This window comes from Diabrotica virgifera, chromosome 5 (genome assembly GCF_917563875.1).
Source record: "Diabrotica virgifera virgifera chromosome 5, PGI_DIABVI_V3a".
Taxonomy (NCBI): domain Eukaryota; kingdom Metazoa; phylum Arthropoda; class Insecta; order Coleoptera; family Chrysomelidae; genus Diabrotica; species Diabrotica virgifera.
The window spans coordinates 242,704,631-242,726,942 of record NC_065447.1 but is presented as its reverse complement, the minus strand read 5'-3'; the positions used below and the strand labels follow the sequence as shown (position 1 = coordinate 242,726,942).

At 33.6% G+C, this 22,312-nt stretch overlaps 1 protein-coding gene across 1 annotated transcript in view; it reads left to right on the top strand.

Moving 5' to 3' along the window:
• The window catches only part of LOC114325116 (beta-1,4-glucuronyltransferase 1), a 32,163-nt gene extending 11,630 nt beyond the window's left edge, over nt 1–20,533 (top strand). Inside the window, exons 2-5 of the mRNA XM_050650960.1 lie at nt 1,277–1,588; nt 7,487–7,753; nt 14,953–15,219; nt 20,056–20,533. Of these exons, the coding sequence (XP_050506917.1) occupies nt 1,277–1,588; nt 7,487–7,753; nt 14,953–15,192 (819 nt within the window). The 3' untranslated portion in view covers nt 15,193–15,219; nt 20,056–20,533. The remainder of the gene's footprint in view (nt 1–1,276; nt 1,589–7,486; nt 7,754–14,952; nt 15,220–20,055) is intronic.
• The last annotated feature ends 1,779 nt before the right edge of the window (nt 20,534–22,312 follow it).

The following is a 22,312-nucleotide window of genomic DNA, read 5'->3' as shown; positions in this document are numbered from 1 at the left end:
GGGCGCAGACCTTAAGGGGGCGTAAAAAACTGATATTCTGGAAAAATTTTAGCAAAAAAACATGTTGAAGCAAAACTCCCTGTAGCATCCCGAAAATAAAAAATGTAAAAAAATATTCGTGGTATTTTATTCCGTTAGCGCCATAACAGAAGGGCGACTGTGGGTGGCCGGGCACTCTGTGGATCCACAAAAATAGATTCCGATGATTAACCGTGGGTTCTTATGTGGCGTGGACGTTGCATCACAGACGAGCAACTGTGGCCTGCCACAAATACCCCTAGTTGATGGTATAGAAAATAACTTATATTTCAACAATAACTTTAAAATTTCATGATTCAGGGTCTCTATTAGTCCCAATTACTGCAGCAGTGGAGCTATGTTTTTATTTTCACGGTTCAAATAGATGGCGCATAAATCGTTTAATTTTCGAAATTTTTTTATGAAAATTATTATACATGTACTTCTTTTTCTAATAAATGCTCATGCAAATTTTCAAAACAATTGGTACAGTTCTTTTTTTTTTAGAAATTAACAAAAAAGTATGTGAATTTCGTACTTTTACACTAGGATAGCCCCTTAATTTTACTTTCAATTAATTTTTTGAATAATAATGTTTTTTAATAATTAATTTAAAATTACTGTTATATTTCTTGGAATAATTAATAATTGTTCTCTGATTGGATATTGCTTGTACAATGTCGTGTGTACTGAAATAGTATCCCCTGAAAATACGGAGAAAGATCGTTAGTTTCGTAGGAGGTTGTGTGGGGGGGGGGGGAATAAGTCTGGGAATAGGGGCGCACGAGGAATACTTGCATAGGGGCGCAGGTCAGACTAGTTACGCCACTGCTCTATTCGTTTGTCACGCTGTCTCTGCAAGGGCCATATCATTCGAAGAATTTTACGTTCCCACACCAGCAATTTATTTACTTCTCTTTTTGTTATTTTCCATGTTTAGCTTCCATACGCGACTGCTGGTCGTATTATGGTCTTATATTATCTGGATTTTTGCACCTCGTGAAAAAAGTTTTGACTTCATTAGATGTTGCATTGCAAAGAAAGATCTGTTTCCTGCCATTATTCGCGTTTCAACTTCTCGCTTTATTTTGTTGTCATTTGTGATTGTTGCTCTTAGATATTTAATTTTTTTGACCAATTCGAAGTCCTTTTGTCCTCGTACCTGATGCATATTAAAATATTTCTAATTAAAATAAATAAAGAACACACACTAACATTTTACCCAACTAATTGTATGCCGTATATTTTTTTATTTTAGAATGGATCGGCTTTGATTGAGGCCTATGCGGATTCTTTTGACTGTTCCCAACGTCCACCATATGAAACAAAGACAGACGAGGACATGTACAAGCAGAAAAACAACCTTTTCTATCCCATCAACGTTGCTAGGAACGTAGCAAAGCTGAACGTGCAGACTCATTTCGTGTTCCCTTCTGATATAGAGCTGTATCCCACAAGAAACTTTATCCCGAAATTTTTTGAATTCATTTCTAGAAGTCCGCAGTATTTTACCAGAGATGCGAGAAATGTATTCGTATTTCCTCTTTTTGAGATATTAGCGGATCATAAGGTAAGTGGCGTATTGTAATTATAATGATTGATTAAAGTATTGTTAAATCAATTTCATTTGATCATGTTTAATCATCCCTTACAATGTTTATTGACTTTTTTTCTGTATAGACCAGGGCGCATCTGTAAAAATGTTAGTACATTTGGACATTGAGAAGTGACTCAAATTTTTTTGCAGAAATTGCTTGAAAATAACTCAAATATTAATATTTGAGTTATCCTCCTTCTCAAAAAGGTCCGGAACATTGTTAAAATAATTAAAATGTCAAAAAAATGGGAAAAATTCGATGTTTTTTCCTTTCTGTAAATTTCATTAAGATCGGTTCAATAGATTTTGCAAAATAAATTTTGCAATTCAGCTTTCGCAAAGAAAATTCATTTTTTCAAAATGTAACAGGACTGAAAATAAAGCAGATAGCAAGTTGAAATTTTTTTGCGTATAGAAGTGTACTGTAATTTTTATTTGCAATTTGCAAAATTAAAATCGATTAACTACCACGGCGTCAGGAATTTTTTTAATAAACATTAATTATTGGTGCTACGCGCAGGACAGCGGATAGTTTGCCCTGATTGGACATTCCAATGACCTTTGATAATGATTGATACATTTTAATTTTTATTACATTTCGATATAAATAAATAAATTTGTTTATTGCAAAATAAAAACACATAATCTATCTTTTGAAATAACACTTTTCTTAGCAAAAACTTTCTTTGTTCATATATTTTAACTTAGAAAATAAAAGTTTATTATATTTAAACATATGCAATTGTTTAAACAATATTTCACAAACAATAATAAAATTAGTTTGATTTTTATGGAATTAAAATATTAAAATAACACAAAATATAGAGTAAGAAAATAATATATTAGATACAGATTTTGGAAGATTTGGAAGAAATTTTGTTGGAAATTAACTTGTGTGAATCGAACACCGCTGTCCTGCGCGTAGCATGTTTATTTGAAAAATTTCCTGACGCCGTGGTAATTAATCGATTTTAATTTTGCAAATTGCAAATGAAAGGTACAGTACACTTCTATAAGCAAAAAAAGTTCAACTTGCTATCTGGTTTATTTTCAGTCCTGCAACATTAAAAAAAAATGATTTTTTTTGCGAAAGCTGGATTGCAAAATTTATTTTGCAGAATCTATTAAACCCATCTTAATGAAATTTACAGTATTGTTTTACGATATCATAAAGCTTTTCTGGGTAAAATATGAATGTCCTAAGTGTAGCGTACATGGTTGAAAAACGTAAAATGCGAATACTTGTTTTTGTATGTTTTTTTTCGCAATTATTGCTATTTTGCAACAAGGGTGACTATTTTTTAAATTTTTAACCAATTCTGTTTTGTAGGAAATTTAATTACGCAACTTTTATGTCAGGTCAACTTTTCTCATCAATGAATAGTTTTAAAGTTATAATCAAAAAACCAATAAAAAAATCAAATTTTTCCTTCATATTTTGACATTTTGATTATTTAAACAATGTTCCGGACCTTTTTGAGTGGGAGGATAACTTAAATATTATTATTTGAGTTATTTCCAAGCAATTTTTGCAAAAAAATTTGAGTCACCTCTCAACGTCCATCTCAAAACAGATGCTCCCTGGACTAGCACTCCTTCCTCCTATTATCTATTCCTGTATTATCTGCCTTAGCATTTCATATCGCTGTCCTCTCATTACTTGTCCCATATATTGTAACTTTCTTAAGTCGACTTTACACTACATGATTTATCATATTTATGATTTGGCCCATGACGAGCCGCATGACAATGCTTATAATAAAACACAATGCTTATGACAAAATCATATGACAAATCACATAGTGTAAACATGTAAATTTCACTCCATGACCAAGTCATATGACAAATCACATGATAAATCATGTAATGTAAAGTCCACTTAAATTTTATCGTGTTTATATTTTCGTATTCTTTACTCATTTCTCGCAATACTTCCGTGTTCGTTTTTTTCTGTGTCCAAGCTTAGACAACACCTAATTTCAAAAGTCTGTAACTTATTTGCGTATTCCTGCTTCGTTGTCCAGCTTTCAAGTCCATATTGCAGTATCGAAAACACGTAGCATCCCAAAGCTCTTACTCTTACTCTCAGTTCTAATCTTAGGTCTTTGTTGCAGAGAAGTGCTTTCATGTTTACAAACGCATTTCTTGCTATTTCTATCCTGGCCCTTATTTCTGTTGTTTGATCATTATTGTCTGAAATCCAGGTTCCTAGGTATTTGTATTTATCAACCCTTTCTATTTCTATCGGTACATTTCCCAAATGTATGCTTGTTTGTGTATTTGTTTTCTTAGTTATTATCATGTATTGTATTTGGCCTTTTTATATTCATTTTTAATTCATATTCTTCACAGAGGCTGTTTGTTTTGTTTAGTAGTAATTGTAGTTGTTCAGCAGAGCGTGCCATAATCACGGTGTCATCTGCATATCTTATGTTGTTAATAGATCTTACGTTAATTACTATTGCTTCACTTTGAGATAGTAATGCTTCCTCAAAAATGGCTTTACTATGAACATTAAATGGTAATGGAGACATACTATACATCCCTGCCTAACACCTCTCCTGATTTCAATTTCTGAACTGGGTTCGTTATCTATTATAATTTGTGCTCTTTGATTCCAGTAAAGGTTTGTTGTTATTCGTAAGCTCCTGTTTTCTATGTTTTTTGTCTTTAGAATTTGGACTATTATTTCGTGTCTTACTTAGTCAAATGCGTTTTCAAAATCAACGTAACAAACATTCACATCCACATTCATATCCATGCATCTTTGAGGTATCACATTAAAAGCAAATAACTCCTCTCTGGCATTCAAGTCCCATAAAAATGTGCAGAGAAAAAACAGATAAGTAAAATGAAGAAGAGCATAAGAAAATAACCAAGAATGGTAGAAACGCTGCGCAAGAGTTTAACAATATATAGGAAGAACAAAAAATTTTAATCTTGAAAAACATTGAAATCCTTAAGGGGATGGGTACGTATTTTCGGCTGCAATGCTATTCAAATGGGGATTCATTTTTTTCGAATCCTGAGAAAACTAATATGTATTTTTGAAAAATTTAAACGCAGAATGAAAGATTACGTTATTAGCGAGGGCCGAAAGTCCTTGAGAACTTCTATGTTTATTGTAATAAGTTACAGGGGTAAAAAACTAAGAGAAAATTTAGTGTGATTTTTAATTTCAAATATCTTATTCAAAATATACTTTTTATTTATTCTAAGGGACTTACTGCCCTCGGTAATAATTTAGTCTTTCATTCTGCGTTTAAATTTTTCAAAAGTATTTATTGGTTTTTTCAGGATTCGAAAAAAATTAATACAATGTCCGTGGTAATATTTTCCAAATCTATCTTTGTCTTACAACGCACTCAGACAGTGACCATCAGTGACAATTTTAAATATTTGACATGGCATCGGGAATATTTTGAGTTGTTGATTAAATACTATTGATATAATATAGTGTATTTGATAAATAATTGATTTAAGAGGTGAACTTTAAAAAGTTATTTATTGTGTATTATTTGTGGAAGATCCAAGCAGAGAATACATCAGGATAATATATTCTGTGATCCAAGTATTTTGTTGTTAAAGTACATAGTACATAAATATATTATTAAAAAATCACTTAACACTTTTCCTCTTTACTCGATTGAGTATTAGTTTTTGTTGTACATATAAATTTTTACAATCACTGAATACATAGGTATTGAAAAAATTATCACATTTATTAACTGAATTAATAATTTGCAATTATACAAATAAAACAGTTGTCCAAGAACATTCAAAAGCCATCTCTTTAAAGTTAATCATGACATTGTCAAGTAGAATGACGTTCTAGTCACAGTATAGGAGAATTGCTCCTATACTGTGTTCTAGTAATGTTTACATATCCATACCAGTGTGAATTTTACCACACGTGATTTGCCTTGTAAAGACAGAAAAAGTAGGGAGAGCTGTAAAATATTTGCGAATTATGTACCGATGGCCTTAAAAAATAATGCCAAACAATAAATAGTTGCTACTTTACATTTATATCTTTAATATCTTTCATACTTTGATTTCCTTGAAAATTTGGATTTAGGTAGTATTTCTAAGCTTTGTTAAAACCGACCCTACGCCAAACCGGGTTTTTGCCCTGTTGGGTGAAAACAACTCCAACTAGGGGATGAAATTTTTTTCAATCGAAATAACTATGAAAGTCTGTAAATTAACCAATTCTGAGTAAATTATGTTCTATAATTTTTTTTGTATACATTCCTATATGTAATTGATACTTTCCAAATTATTGCCGATTGAAACTATGCATTTTTCATTGAAAGAACTAACGTTTTAGAACCGATTTTCATGAATAACTTAAAAAAATTTTAATTTTATAGAAAAAATCACTAAAAATAAAATTGTAGCTAATAAAAAACAAAGAGATTCGCGTCGGAAAGGCCTATGTAAACCTAATAGCGACTGAGTTATTGCTCTTTAAAGGATGGTTATTTTCGAAGAACCTCGAAATGGAGAACCTTTAATCTCAAATAGCTCGAATGTGGTGCAATTTTTTGGAAAAACTTAACAGACATCTTTTAAAGCTCATTAAAAATTAAAAAACCTTTCAAATGAGCTCTGATTAAAGTTTTTGCTTCAGAACTGACTGACTTATGATGAAAATAAAGTCGCTCCCTGCTTTTTTTTAAATGCAACAATTAAACCCTCGTTATTACAATCCTAATAGAAATGATTGGCTTCCCACTTGAAATTAACTTTATTTAGGTACAATTGATACGATCCATGTCATTTGACCGGTTTGGAATGCTTAGTTTGGAAAAAAATAGTTGATTAAATCTAAAATGGCATTTTTATAATTTAAACAAAAAGTCCATTTTCTTAAATAAATCGAAAAGTATTCATAATATGAAAAATGTTTCAAATATTAATTGTAGTATTTTTTAGAAAATTTTGATTTTTTTTTTGTTTTTGTATCATAAATACTTTTAGGTTTATTTAAGAAAAATGCACTCTTTTTTAATTATAAAAATATCATTTTCGATTTAAGCAACTATTTTTTATAAACCATGTAGGTATTCCAAACCGGTCAAATCACATGAATCGTATCAATTATACCTAAATGAAGTTAATTTCAAGTGGAAAGCTAATCATTTCTATTCGGATTGTAATAACAAGGGTTTAATTGTTACATTTCAAAAAAGAAAAAGCAGGGAGCGACTTTATGTCATAAGTCAGTCAGTTCTTATGCAAAAAACTTTTTTCAGAGCGCATTTGAAAGGGTTTTAACGATATTTAAAATATGTCCCTTTAGTTTTCACAAAAAATGCAGCACATTCAAGTTATTTGAGATTGAAGGTTCTCCATTTCGAGGTTCTTTGAAAATAACCATCCTTTAAAGAGCAATAACTTAGTCGTTACTTGGTTTAGATAGGTCTTACCGACGCGAATATCTTTGTTTTTTATTAGCTACAATTTTGTTATTAACAAATTTTTTCTAGAAAATTAAATTTTTTTAAGTTATTCATAAAAAACGGTTATAAAACGTGAGTTTTTTAATGAAAAATGCATAGTTTCAATCGCTAATAACTTGGAAAGTATCAACTTTGCAAAAAATTTTATAGAAAAAAATTTATTCAGAATTGGTCAATCTATGGACTTCCATAGGTATTTTGGTTGAAAAAATTTTCATCCCCTAGATGGGGTTGCTTTCACCCCCTGGACAAAAAACCGGTTGGACATAGGGTAAATTTTGAAAAAGAGGGTCAATCGAGCTTAAATCCAAATTGTCATTAAAACAGGGTTGATTCTCAAAATTCCACGGTTTTACAGTTTTTTACCGCTGATGACTGGTCTATACATATTAGATATTTATTTTAGATTCCAGAAACAAAAACGCAGCTTCAAAGAATGTTAAAAGATAAATCCGCTTTTGGTTTTCACTCCAAAGTCTGCGCCGTATGCCACAATCCACCAAAGATGCAATTGTGGATTGAAAGTAACGAGACCCAAAGCGTTGACATTTTTACGTCATGCAAAAGGCAAGGTCGTCAGAAGATTTGGGAGCCGTTCTTCGTTTGTACACAGAAGGAACCTTTGTGGGACGAGAGATTGAATTGGGAAGGCCAAGGCAATAAAATGTGTCAAGTAAGTAAAAAAAAACCGACAGAGTCATGTCTATACAAAAAGAAGAAGAAGAAGAGGTAACTACCTAATCACTGCTGAACGTAGGCCGCCTCCTCATGTTTCCAACCCCGTCTATCTTGCGTCGCTCTTATCCAGTTTGTATTTTGCCTTCTTAAATCGTCAGTCCATCTTGTAGGTGTTTGACCGACGCTTCTCTTGTGTCCCCTTGGTCTCCATTTCAATAACCTCTTTGTCCATCGCCCATCTGTCATTCTGACTATGTGTCCTGGCTATCCTTTCGATGACACTAGTCGCCTTGGTTCTTCTCCTGACCTCTTCGTTTTTTATTCTGTCTCGAAGAGCTTTTCCTAACATGGACCATTCAATTCTTCTCTGTGTGACTCTCACTTTGGTAGCCGAGGTTTTTGTTAAGGTAAGTTTTTCTGCTCCGTATTTTAGGATTGGGAGGACGCACTGACCAAATACCTTTCTCTTTAGGCATGTGAAAAGCTCACTTTTAAAAGTTTCTCTCAGGTTTCCATATGCTACCCACCCAAGACCGATTCTTCTCTTCAGTTCATGAGTCTGATTATCTCTGCCAATCATAATTTTATGTTCCACGTATTTATATCTATTTACGAGTTCTATTTCTTTCCCACCAATGCCGATATTCTGGTTGGATGCCAAAGTACCCCGCACAAACCTTATGGAAATTACGTTCCAGTGGATTTAGTTCATACTTTGGGAAAATACTCTTTGAAGCATTGTGATGAAAAGTTCTCATGGGCACAGCTCGATCGTATGGAGAATTTTCAAGATATAGATGCACAAACTCGGAAAATTATAAGATTTACTGGGTATTCCAATTCTCTGACTTACTGGTTATCTGGCAACATGTAGAAGTTTGGATCAAAGAAAAGTACTAGCAGTCTAGGATTTTTTCCTGACTATCCAATGGCGACCTTTACTTTGACCTTGACCTTCAACGGACGTCGTCTTCTAGAGTTTCGATGGTTTTCGGCATTAAATTGATATAAACAGATTACTCATGGGTTTTTGGGATCGCTAAACACGAATATGCAATCAGAATTAACCTCCGGAGCACGTGGTGGCCAGGGCCACTGTAAGGGACTTCAACTTCTAGAGTTTCGATGGTTTTCGGCATTTAATTGATGCAAATGAATGACTGAAGGATTTTTTGATGTCGCTACACACGAATATGCCACCAGAACCGACTCCCGGAGCACCTGGTTTCCAAGGTCAATGAAAGGGGCTCCTGGAGTTTCGAGGGTCTTCGGTATTACATTAATGCAAACGAATTAGTTATATACGTATTTAACACAAATACGTGATCAGCACAGACACAGGAGCACCTAGTGCCTAAGACAGGTTATCTTCTGGAGTTTCGGAGGAATCAAATGGATTGCTCTTAGATTTTTGGGGTTGCTGAACATGCATACACTATAAGATCCGACCCACGAATCACATTGTGCCTAAGGCACGTCATCTTCTGAATTTTCGAGACGTTTCGGCATTAAATTGATAAAAACGGATTACTTATGGCTTTTTGGGCTCGCTGAACGCTAATACGCCATCAGATCCGACATACGGAGCACCTGATGCCTACAGTTATTCAGCCTCTCGAGTTTCGAGAATTTTCGGCATTAAATTGATACGAATGGATTACTCATGGCTTTTGGAGTTGCTGAACACGAATACGCCATAAGAACATACACCGGAGCACCTATCGCCTAAGGCACGTCATATTCTGGAGTTTTCGTTACTAAATTGATGCAAACGGAGTGCTACACACCGAGTACTTGGAGGTCTTCTGAGTTGCTGTTCAAAGAAAGCATACAAATTGGTCAAAAGTTTTTTTTTTGCCATTTGTAGATTTTTATTAAAATAACTATGTTGTGCTATTCAATTGTTTTAATTACACTGGGGAACACATTTTTTGTTGAGTTAGATCTGACACTTGTTTTTCACTAATTTTTGGCGTCTGAATCTGAGAATGACCTCAGATTTTCTCTATCACGTCAACTTTTTAAACTACAGGATATCCTCAAAAATCATGCATATAAAGGAACGTAAAATAAAAATCAGTTTACAATACAGTTTACAAATCATTTAATTTAAGTTAAATCGAGTTCATACAAATAAAATTGTTTAATAATGAACATTACTGACAAATTAAGAAAAAAATTTGCGTTTATGGCTTTTTCTGGAGTGTTCAGTTTGTGTACATTCGCGCTTGATGCTCCAAAAATAGTCAGCCATCATATGTACATCCCATCTACCTCGGTACCGTGCTTTCATGATGCAACAGAACCAAATAAATTTCCATTATGGAGGAGAACACATTTCAGGCTCCACTTTGAGCTATCTATAAACAGTCTCGAGTCAGATGCGTTATACATAGTTTGAAATTCCCAATTCTTTCATTAAACCACTTACATTATGGCCAAACACAAATCCACCTTCACTTTGAAAATATTGCAGAAATGCCCTTTCTCGTGTTCGAAAATAGGATACCTTGGCACCCTTTTCAAGCAAGTTTTTCTCATTGAGTCGTGATGCTAAGAGCTCTGAAGCTTTTTTGGATAGTCAGATAGACAGTTCAAACACACTAAGCACCCACATAACAATTTCATGTTCTTAGTAGATTCATAGAACATACTTTTCAGAAAAAGTATATACTTAGAATATGCGTAATTACCATTGCGAATGTGCAGAGCATATACTGAGTATATACTACATTACAGTACTTAAACGTTCTATGTATATACTTAGAATGTACTACCGCACTTCTTTTCAGTATATACCAAGAACATACTTTTTAGAAGATTCTAAGGAGGTGCTATAAACCTTCTATTTATATACTTAGAATGTACTATCGCACACATTTTTAGTATATGGGAAGAATATTCCAAGGAAATGCTATATACCTTCTAGTTACATACTTAGAATGTACTAGGGCACATATTTTTAGTATATGGGAAGAATATTCCAAGGAAGTGCTATATACCTTCTATGTACCTATATACTTAGAATGTACTATCGCACATATTGTTAGTATATGGGAAGAATATTCCAAGGATGTGCTATATTTCTCAGAAGTATGTTTTCAACATCACCCAATCTCATCCTAGGTTCTACTAATATATTATATTTACATATTCTAATTGCATATGAGAATGTATTATTACATTCTACAATATTACGTAAAAAGTAAGTATAAAATATATAAACTTTAGTTAGTTATATAGATACCTATGTATAATAAATATTATATGGGTAAGTAGCCTATATATAAAATATAAGTAATATATTTAGTTATTATGTGCACATCAAAATAAAAATGCTGCTTATATAATTATATAATAGCCAAATATATAATATAATATGTATGTAAATTACTAAAATTTATAGGTATCTATATACATTATACATACTTTTACTTACTAGGTATTTAGGAAATATTGAAGTACCAATATGAATTTATTATTTTCAAGCTGCTTTTATGTTCTTAAAATGTTTTAGTCCTTGTAGCTAGAAATACAGTCGCTTCGTCCTCACAGCGTAGACATAAATGCCTTAGCCTTAACTGTACTGGAAACTATTTTCATATTTTGCCTTTTTGTTACCTAGCCCCTTCCCTTGTGCAGGTATAAAATATGCAATGCAAGGGTCAGAATGACAATGAATGGCCGTTTCCGGATTCCCGAAAATTATAGGTAAAAATATTTTTATGGTATAAACTCAAATCAAAATGGTGTATTCATTTCAATTGAAAACGAAACGAGAATTTCTCATTTTTCTTCAATAGAATTAAGTTTTAAACTTTTTTACCATACAATTAAAACGGTTTAAAAAAATGATGAATTAGATAGTTCAGTAGTACCTACCAAAATACCTAAATTTTATTAATTATTCTTAACGCGAAGTTGATAATCTATAGGCTAACATTATTCTTCTTCCTATAGGTACATACAGTATATTCTTTTTAAGATATTTTAAAAGTATATACAAGTATGTGTTAAGCATATACTTTTGCATATACTAACGCATATACTAAGAATATTCGATTAAGGTATATTCTAAGAATAAACTTTTACGAACATTCCGATATACTACGTACACGAATGTGCTCAGTATATTCGGTGCAAGAATATTCTTCGAAGCACATGCAAAGAACATGAAATTTAGAATGTTTTTTATGGTACATGCTATGCTTGTACTACGCATATACTAAAAAGGATATACTTCGACGAATGTTGGTAGGATATGCTTAGAACATGATGCGAACATCATTGTTATGTGGGCAGTTCTATACACTTCAGTAACAAAATACTAAATACTGCTAACCGAAACACAACGTTTCACCACAATATAACAGACATAACTGAATTTAACAGGCAAGTCTAGAAAAATTGCAGTTATCAGAGCGTCATTACTCCCACCAGGAGCCCCACCCCCATAGAAAAAGAACGTGACGTGATAGAAGAAAACTAAGAACAGTTTTGAAATTAGCATGCCTAATTCTATAGAAAACAGCTAAGAAATCTAACTCAACAGAAATTAAGTTTCAAATTGTTCCCCAGTGTTATTTATAAATAATATCAATCCAATTTATATCTGACAATACTTTGACAATTTATCTGACAATTTATATCTGACAATCGTGGTCACTAGATACTCCAGAGTCTTTTATCTAACTCATATTCGTGTTCAGCAACCCCAAAAACACAAGAGTAATCCGCTTACATCAATTTAGAACGGAAAACTCTCGAAACCCCAGAAGATGACATGCCTTAATTAGGCACCAGGTACCCCGGTATCTGTTCTGATGGCGTATTTGTGTTCAGCAGCCCCAAAAACCCATAAGTAATAGCCATCTGCATCAATTTAATACCGAAACCTGTCAAAACTCCGTAAGAAGACCTGCCTTAGATACCAGATGCTCCGAGGGTCAGATCTGATGGCGTATTCATGTTCAGCAGCCCCAAAAACCTGTGAGTAATCAGTTTACATTAATTTAGTAAAGCTCTCGAATCCCCAAAGCATGCCGTGCACCACCAGGTACTCCGATGTCTGTTCTGATGGGGTGTTCGAGTTCAGCAACTCCAAAAACCTACGAGTAATTCGTTTGCATCACTGTAGTACCGAAGACCGAAGACCCTCGAAACTCCAAGAGCCCCTTTCATTGACCTTGGAAGCAGGTCCTCCGAAGGTCAATTCTGATGACATATTCGTGTTTAGCGATCCCAAAAACCCATGAGTAATCTGTTTATATCAATTTAATGCTAAAAACCCTCGAAACTACATATAAAAATGACGTCCGCTGAAGGTCAAGGTCAAAGTAAAGGTCGCCATTGGATAGCCAGGAAAAAATCCTAGACTTCATGTACTTTTCTTTGATCCAAACTTCTATATTATGTTGCTGGATAACCAGCAACTCAGGGAATTGGAATACCCCGTAAATCTTATAATTTTCCGAGTTTGTGCCTTTATATCTTGAAAATCCTCCATACGATCGAGATGTGCCCATGAGAACTTTTTATCGGGATGCTTCAAAAAGTATTTTCCGAAAGTATGAACTAAATCCACTGAGATCTAATTTCCATAAGGTTTGTGCGGAGTGATTTGTCATTATTTTTGTTTTCGAGATGTTTATATTTAAACATACATTTTCTGTAGCTACGAGTTCTTGTACCATCTCTCTTGCCATACCTAGATCCTCAGCTATTATGACTATAAAATATTATCGACGAGGCGTAAAAGTGTTCTAGCATCGTATTAAAAAGTTTAGGTGACATTGGGTCTCCTTGTCTATCCCCCGTTCTATTTTTATGCGATTACTGTTAGTAGGTATGTAATTTGACAGTGGTTGTTGCCTTCTTCTTCTTAAAATTCCATCTCCTATCGTAGGTTGGATATCATAATGGCTATGGTCACTTTATTGGCTGTTGCTCTGAATAGTTGTAATGAACTACAGTTAAACCATTCTCTAAGGTTATTGGATCATTCGTTGCATAATAATTCTCAGCAATTCATATTTTCTCTTCTGGTTATGTGATCCAAATATTCCAGTTTTCTTGGTTTTATACTGTGTAACTCCTTATTTAAACGTCCGTAGCACTTCGAAATTGATAATTCTTTGAACCCACTGAATTTTCAATATTCTTCTGTAACACCACATTTCGAACAATTCTATTTTTCTTACGTGTTGTCTCTTCAATGTCCAAGCTTCCATTCCGTATAGTAATATAGATAATATGTACCATCTTAAAGCCCTCAAACAAAGGCAACTGAAGGTCTTTGTAAACATTTTTCATTTTTATAAATGCTTGCCTTGCAGTTTCAATTCGTACTTTAAGTTCTATGCTTTGATCATTTTTGTCATCAACCCAGGTTCCCAGATATCTGTATGCCTTTACTTTTTCTATTTGGGTTTGCTCTATCATTAACCTTTCATTTCCATGTTGTATTTTTGAAACAATCATAAATTTAGTTTCTTTCTTGTTTATTTTTAGTCCATATCTAATGCAATAATCGTTAATTCTATTTACCAATTCTTGTAGCGATTCCAGGGTGTCAGCCATTATTACGGTGCCATCAGCGAATCTTATGTTATTTACTATTCTTCCGTTTATAGAGATTCCCTCACTTAGTTCCGCTATCGCTTCCTGAAATATGGCTTCACTGTAACACGTTAAACAGTATTGGCGACAGAACACAGCCCTGTCTTACTTCTCTCTTTATATCAATATTCTCGGACTCTTGTTCTTCTATCTTTACATTGGCCTTTTGATTCCAGTATAGATTGATGATAACTCGTAAATCTCGTGTGTCTATATCTCTGCTTTTCAATAATTCTATTAGTTTTTCAAGTAGGACCTTGTCGAATACCTTTTTGAAGTCGATGAAACAGGATTCATATCTAAGCATCTTTGAGAGAGGACAATAACCGCAAAAAATGCTTCTCTTGTTCCAAGTCCTTTGTGGAACCCAAATTGGGTATCATCCATATCATGTTCTAACTTTCTGTATAATCTTCCGTAAATCACCTTTAGAAATATTTTGAGGGTATGGCTTATTAGTGATATTGTCCCGTAGTGATATTGTCGCCTGTAGTCGTTGTTGTCTGTAGGTACCTAAATAAAAAATTGACTATATGATTTTATTTTTTATTTTATTTTATTATTATTTTTTTTCAGGCTTTCCACTTGTGTATGTTAGATTACGATTTCCAAGTATTCGACAACGCATTTCTGATCCACAAACCAGGAGTAAAAAAGAAGAAAGTTCAAAATGTCAAATACCATGACCAACAAACAGTAAACAATAATATCCTAAAGCACATACAAAAAGAATTGACGTCCATTCTTGGTATAACAGAAAGTACTAGTAAATGTATCGTCCATAATATTGGGGTTAAAACTGTGGGTGAAATCTAGAGACGACTTTCCATAAAAACCAAAAGACTAAAGTCCACTTTACATCAACAATAAATTGGACAAGAAATTGACCAAGTTATTCAAGGCCAAATTTGACGTGTAAAAGCACACTTTGACATCTAAGTTTGTTCGTTATAAACTTCACGTGAAGAAATTGACGAAAAAGAAAATTGTTCTATTTTTTCATTTATTTGGCGTGAATTCAGTGTCACCAACCTGTGTCCATTTGGCGGGAAGTGGAAGTAGAGCTGTAGAGCTTTTTGTTTATTATTATTTGTTGAGGTTGAGTCTTTCATGTTCATGACAACATTGACAACCTAAAAATTTTGATTGGAAAATGCATATAAGATAAGGGGGTGGGAAAATGGAAATTAGTGGCTTTTTTGCAGTTCTGTCTGTTAGTTTTTCTCTGGCTGGGTCTCTTTTGTTTAAACAATTATGTAAGTATTATAAAAACGTTTTCAATTTTCTGTATTCTTTAGGAAACGAATTATTTATGCATATTATTACCTGTAAATAGTAGTACCTATTTCCTATTTCTTTTGATTTTTAATTGTAAAGAATAGAAAAATTACCATTCATTTTAATTTTTTAGAATCAGCTGAAAGTGGTCTACAAAAAAACCAGGAAGGAAACGTATTATAGCCTTGTTGTGGCTATGAAAGGCAAAAGAAAGATACTTATAAAAAGTGTATTGACTAGTTGGAAGAAACTCCACATTGTCGATGCATAATAAGATATTACTTTATAAACAAATATCAAGACCTAGGAATGGAACCTGGATAATATAGTCATCAAGAAGATAGCAGGAGGTCATGAGCAACAACAACTTCATAAGTATGAGAATATTGAGGAAATCCAGCTCCTCGATATCTACTACTGGACAAACTAGAAGATTGAAGAGGACAAAGCCTTTTGAACTAGTTTGAGTGATAGGTGATAGTGAAAAGCAGAGCGTAGTGCTTGTGTGCCTGTGTATGTTAGAATAGTGCACGATCTTGTTAGATTAGATAAGAGACGCTATAGGGTAAGCTCTTCATTTTAAGGAACAGTAGTAATTTAGGTTAAATTAAAATTGCTCATTGGTCAGTTATGACCAGATTGTAATTCTCTGATGTTTGGCAAAAAGGGCTGAAGTCAAAATTGCACATCAATAATGTTTTGATGATTTCTGGACCATAAAAAAAGTGTTGCAGACTTAAACTGTATGTACCAATAAAAAGAGCCGATTTTTCTGGTCCAGAAATCATCAAAACATTATCGATGTGCAATTCTGACTTAAGCCCTTTTTCCCAAACATCAGAGAATTGCAATGTACAATTCAATACAAATGAATCATCATCGTAGTGATGATTATGGAAAAAAATATATATATATAGAAATATATATATTTTGTGCAATAAAAATGTTTATATTTATCAAGGATGTATTATTTGGTATGGCCACATATACTTCTGGTATATCGTCGGTGATGTGACAATACCTCCTATCTGCTTTTTCATGAATTTTGTAGGAGACGAAAAACCATTTTTAGGGTCATCTGTTTTCACATGTAAATTTTGACATGTTTTGTAGTAAATAGATAATTGAATTTACTACAAAACATGTCAAAAAATATCATATGAAAACAGGAGGTGACTGTAAAAAAAGTTTTTAGTCTCTCTTACAAAATGGTTAACAGTTAATAGAGAGACAGATAATCGAGGTTCCACTGTATAGTGAAATTTGGACACCCGACACCCCATACAAATTTTATGGGGGTTTTGTTCGTTTAAACCCCCCCCCCCCCCAAACTTTTGTGTAAGTTACAATTGAATTATTATTGTGGTACTATTAAACACAATGTTTTTAAAACTTTTTTGCCTCTTAGTACTTTTTTGAAGTCAGTTTTTATCGTGATATTTTGAATATTTGTCAAATCCACCACATATTTGTATATGGTTAAGTACGATTGTAGAGACTAATAATATGAAAATTTATTTATGATTTACATTTTTAGGTATATTTTGAACCATTTTAAAAAGAAGCCATATCTTGATAAAAAGAGCTTTATCGAAAAAATAGAAAGAGGTAAAAAAGTTTTAAAAACACAGTGTTTAACTAATGGTACCGCAGAAATAATTTAATTGGAACGTACCCAAAAGTTTGGGGGGGTTAAAGGGAACAAAACCCCCATAAAATTTTTATGGGGTGCACAAATTTCACTATAATTTTTCTTTAAGATGTTACTGCAATAATATTGCTTCATGTCCATTTTCAATAAAAAATCTTTAATAGTTTTCGATATATTCGAAAAAATCGAATTTTCATTTTGTATCTTCAAAGGGCTGTAACTTTTTTTGTGTGCATATTTGTACTAAGGTAAGTTAGGTTCATTCAAATTATTTTTGGTCCCAGAATATGTGATTTAATTTACGACCAATCTTTTCGGGACACCCTGTATAATAAATGGGATTAGCTGGCTTAAAAATTCATAATCTACGTTCTGTAGAAAATATACAGTTTTTGGTTTCTTTTTAACTAGATCTTAATATCTAACCAAGCATTTTAAGACCTTTTTATTATTTTTTCGATGATATATTCATGTTTTTAGTTTGTTCAAAATATTCTAGATGATTGTACACTATAATAGATAGCCAACTAAATAAACACAAAAATTTTATTTTTGTTACAGCCTGTATATAAGTTTACCTATATATACAGTGCATTACGCACCACCTTAAAAATTGGGCATTTTTGATGTCTCGAATTTCCTAAACCTGTTGTCCCATCTAAGTGATTTTTTTATAATAATATAGCCTGAGGCTATAGGTTACTGCCTTATGCTTGTCATGCACGGGGAGCTATACTGTAATATATATTATATCACGTCGCTCTCTATAGTAATGAGTGAGCCTGCACATATGGAACCATTAGTTCCCTGTCTGCAGGCTCACTCATTACTATAGAGAGCGATATGATATAATATACATATATTACAGTATAGCTACCAGTGCATGACAAGCTTAAGGATGTAACCTATAGCCTAGGCTATATTATAAAAAAATCACTCAGATGAGACAACAGGTTTAGAAAATTCGAGACATCAAAAATGCCCTATTTTTAAGGTAGTGCGTTAATTTCTTGGAGAAGTGTATTGTAATTTAATGTAAATAATGTAATATCCAATAATTGTAATTTAATATAAGATGTAATATAAGTTCCTTAAAAATATATTTTTTATTTCCCACCATACATTCTCCACAGGTCTAAATATCGATGCTAGACGTCCACCGGAGGTCCTCTCAGGACGTTAGATGGATGTTCGGCAGCAAGACATTGGACCAAACTGGGACATCCTATGAAGGTCCAATTGACATTCACTGAAAGTCCCCTCGGACGTTAGGTAGACGTCCATTGGACGTTTGGCAACGTGGCATTTGGACCAAAATAGGACGTCCTGTTAAGGTCCAATTTACGTCCCCTAGGACGTCCGATTAAGGTCCAATGTACGTCCCTTCGGACCTTAAGTGGACGTCCAACAGACATTCGGTAGCGCGACATTTGGACCAAAATAGGACGTTCCTTGGACGAAAACGGACCTCCCTAAAGTCTGTGAAGGACATCCTTGTGCTATTAGGGATGTAGGTATATAGTATCTTTATTCTATTATATTCTACTCTATTTCAAACCTATTCTATATAAGTATCTACACATTACACCTATTATCATCATCATCATTCTCTTTGCCTTATCCCTATGCAGTGTCGGCTTCCCTAATTGCATTTCTCCACACAATTCTATCTTGAGTCATATCAATGTTAATCCCCTTTACCAACATGTCCTGCCTTATCGTCTTCTTTGGTCTTCCTCTCCTACTCCTTCCAGGAATCTGCACTTCAGCTATTCTTCGTATTGGGTGATTAACGTCTCGATGTTGAACATGACCAAACCATCTTAACCTATGCTCTCTCATTTTGGCATCAATTGGTGCCACACCTAGACTTCCCCTAATATACTCATATCTAATTTTATCCTTCTTTGTCACTCCACTCATCCATCTAAGCATTCTCATTTCCACCACATGCATTCGTTGTTCTGCTTTCTTTTTCACTGCCCAACATTCAGTTCCGCGCATCATAGCCGGTCTTGTGGCTGTTTTATAGAATTTTCCCTTCAGCTTCATTGGAATTTTTCTGTCACAACACACCACTCGCTTCTTTCCACTTCATCCATCCAGCCCTAATTCTACTGCATGCATCTCCATCTATTTCTCCATTACTCTGTAATACCGATCCTAGGTACTTAAAACTATTGCTTTTCACAATCATTTCACCTATTATATTATATTTTACTTTATTCTATACTATATATCTATTCTAATCTATCTATATATTTCATTTAATCTGTTACATTCTACTCTATTCTGTTTTAAATCAAATACTTTATTAGTAAGTATCTACATATATATTACATCTATTCTATTATATTCTACTCTATTCTATTTCAGTTTATTTTATACTATATATCTATTCTAATCTATCTCTCTATTTTATTTATTTTATTAATCTGTTCTATTCTATTCTGTTTCAAATCAAACACTTTACTCAAACAAAGAAACAAACGACATTCAAAAGCTTCTAATAAAAAAATCATTGCATTGGTACTACTGAAAATATTGACATTTTTACAACATTTATTCCAAGTTCCTTCAATTTTTTTGAGGACAAGAAAATTTTGCTTTCAAGAAATTCACGAATTTATTGGCGTCAAGTTAATAACGAACAAACTTGGATGTCAAATTGTGCTTTGAGAACACGTCAAATTTGGCCTTGAATAACTTGGTCAATTTATTGTTCAATTTATTGTTGATGTAAAGTGCACTTAACTGAAGACGATTAACTAACAACGAAAGAACTATTTTCTAACCACAATAAGCATCTTAGGTAGGATGGAAGAGTGTTCCCCAGTACGACAGAGAAGTAGGCACCTCTTTCGATTAGAAAGACATGCCTACTCTAATTAGAAACAATTTTCTCTGCCGTATTGGGGAACAGTTTCAGCTAACCCCAATTTTTTTCTTCTTTTTGCACCATCTTCTACTTAATATCGTTTTGTGATTTCAAAAAGGCTTCATTGCAACGCTGACGAAATTTACAAATTTTCCCAAAGAAATTTTAACAATCGTTAAAAGTATATTTGGAATTTTATTAATTTCTGAATCATTTTGGGGCTTTTTCCTTGCTTCGGATACTCCTGGTAACCAAAAAGTATTATATAGGTACTCAAAAACTGTAAATTATTATTATATTATACTTTAGGCTAGAATATTTTTATAAATAAAATGATATTTTGTATAATATGTAGTAAGTATTATTATCCTAAAGCACATATTCCTGAAAGGGGTCTGTATATCCTCCAGGGGTCTATTTCAACTTGCAGGGGGTCCACAACATCAAGAAAATAAATTGAAAATTGGAAAGACATAGGTCGCTACCTTTTTGTTCTTTTTGCTAACAGCATCGATGATGCAGCATCGCAACTGGAGAAACTATACCTAGTCTCCTTACAAGTTTGATTAAAAATCAACCGTACAAAAACACAAATCATGACAAATCTTGTGTTAAGCGAAAGGATTTCAGTAAATGGCATGCCTATTGAAGAAACCACCTCTTTTAAGTACTTAGGGCATGAGATAGGACTCACTTGGGTGGCATTCTGCAAGCTGAGCTATGCCCTTAAGTCAGAACTGCCTATGTGTCTCAAAAGAAAAGTCTTTGATCAGTGCGTGTTCTCAGTACTTACATATGGTGCAGAAACTAACAATAACCAAGAAAGTAGAAGTAAAATTTGTGTTACCCAAAGAGCCATGAAACGCTCAATGTTTGGAATTTCTCGACGGAGAACAGGAGTGACGGATGCCATATAAAGAATTATGACCCTAAAGTAGAAATGGGCTGGTCACATAGCTAGAATGTCGGATAACAGATCGACACAGCGTGAATTAATAATACACTGGAGACCAAGACAAGAAGCATATCAAAGTAGAGGTCGTCCGCCAACCAGATGGTCTGATGACATAAAACGGATAGACAAACATTGGATGCAAACAGCACAAAACAGAAATGCATGGAAAAGACTGAGGGAGACCTATATCCAGCAGTGGATAGATCCGGGTTAAATGATGATAATGAGGTCGCTACCATGTTGTTTTTGGCAGAATTCGATCATTCTCTCTCCCCTCTCCAAGTCCGAATTCTCCAATCAATCCAGAAACTTATCATTTAACCAACTTAATTTTAAAGTACCTTAAGATAAAATTTCTTCTTCTTTAAGTTACGCGCCTGCATAGTTCAATTGAACTGCATCCAAACCATTCACGAAGATTGCGTAGCCACCAGATTTTGTGGTCTTCCTAAGCTTCTTATGCCTTTGCTTTTCCCTGCGTTATATTCCTTTCATTAATAGTTCGTATTTTTCACCTCTCATAATGTGTCCCAATTAAGTATTCCAATTTCCTGATTTTTATGGAATTTAAAACTTTGATTTGTTTTCCTAGTTGTTCGAGAACTTATGCGTTTGTTTTGCGATCCATCCATGATATTTTCAGAATACGTCGGCAACGCCACATTTTGATTTCTTTCCTGTTTTTAATGTTGGATTGTTTCGGCCTCAACTCCCTACAAACGGGTGGAGAAAATATAACATCGAAGCATTTCTTATCAGGAGCGTTATATTGATATTGCGATTACAGAAAAGTTTTTTCATTCAGTTAAAAATTGACTGTGCTATTTCAATGTGGCATCTTATTTCTTTTGTCTAATCAGTAGGTATCTTCTGTGATCAAGGGCGGTCATAAGGGGGGGGCCATGGGGGCTATGGCCCCCCCAAAGGTGGCAATGCACCTTAAATAAACTTGTCTAGTAACACAGGATAATGTTATGTTAATATATTTTAAATTATTTACTCTGTAAATTAATTATTTTGAATGGATTCACATACGGATTTTGAAATACCTAGATACTGCAATCTGTAATAATGATAATTAATCATAATGCCTGTCTCTTCAACTCTGGTTACGCCAATGCAAGTGCATCGCCTCCCGCGCGAATCCCGACACCGGCGACGTCCAGTGTAGAAA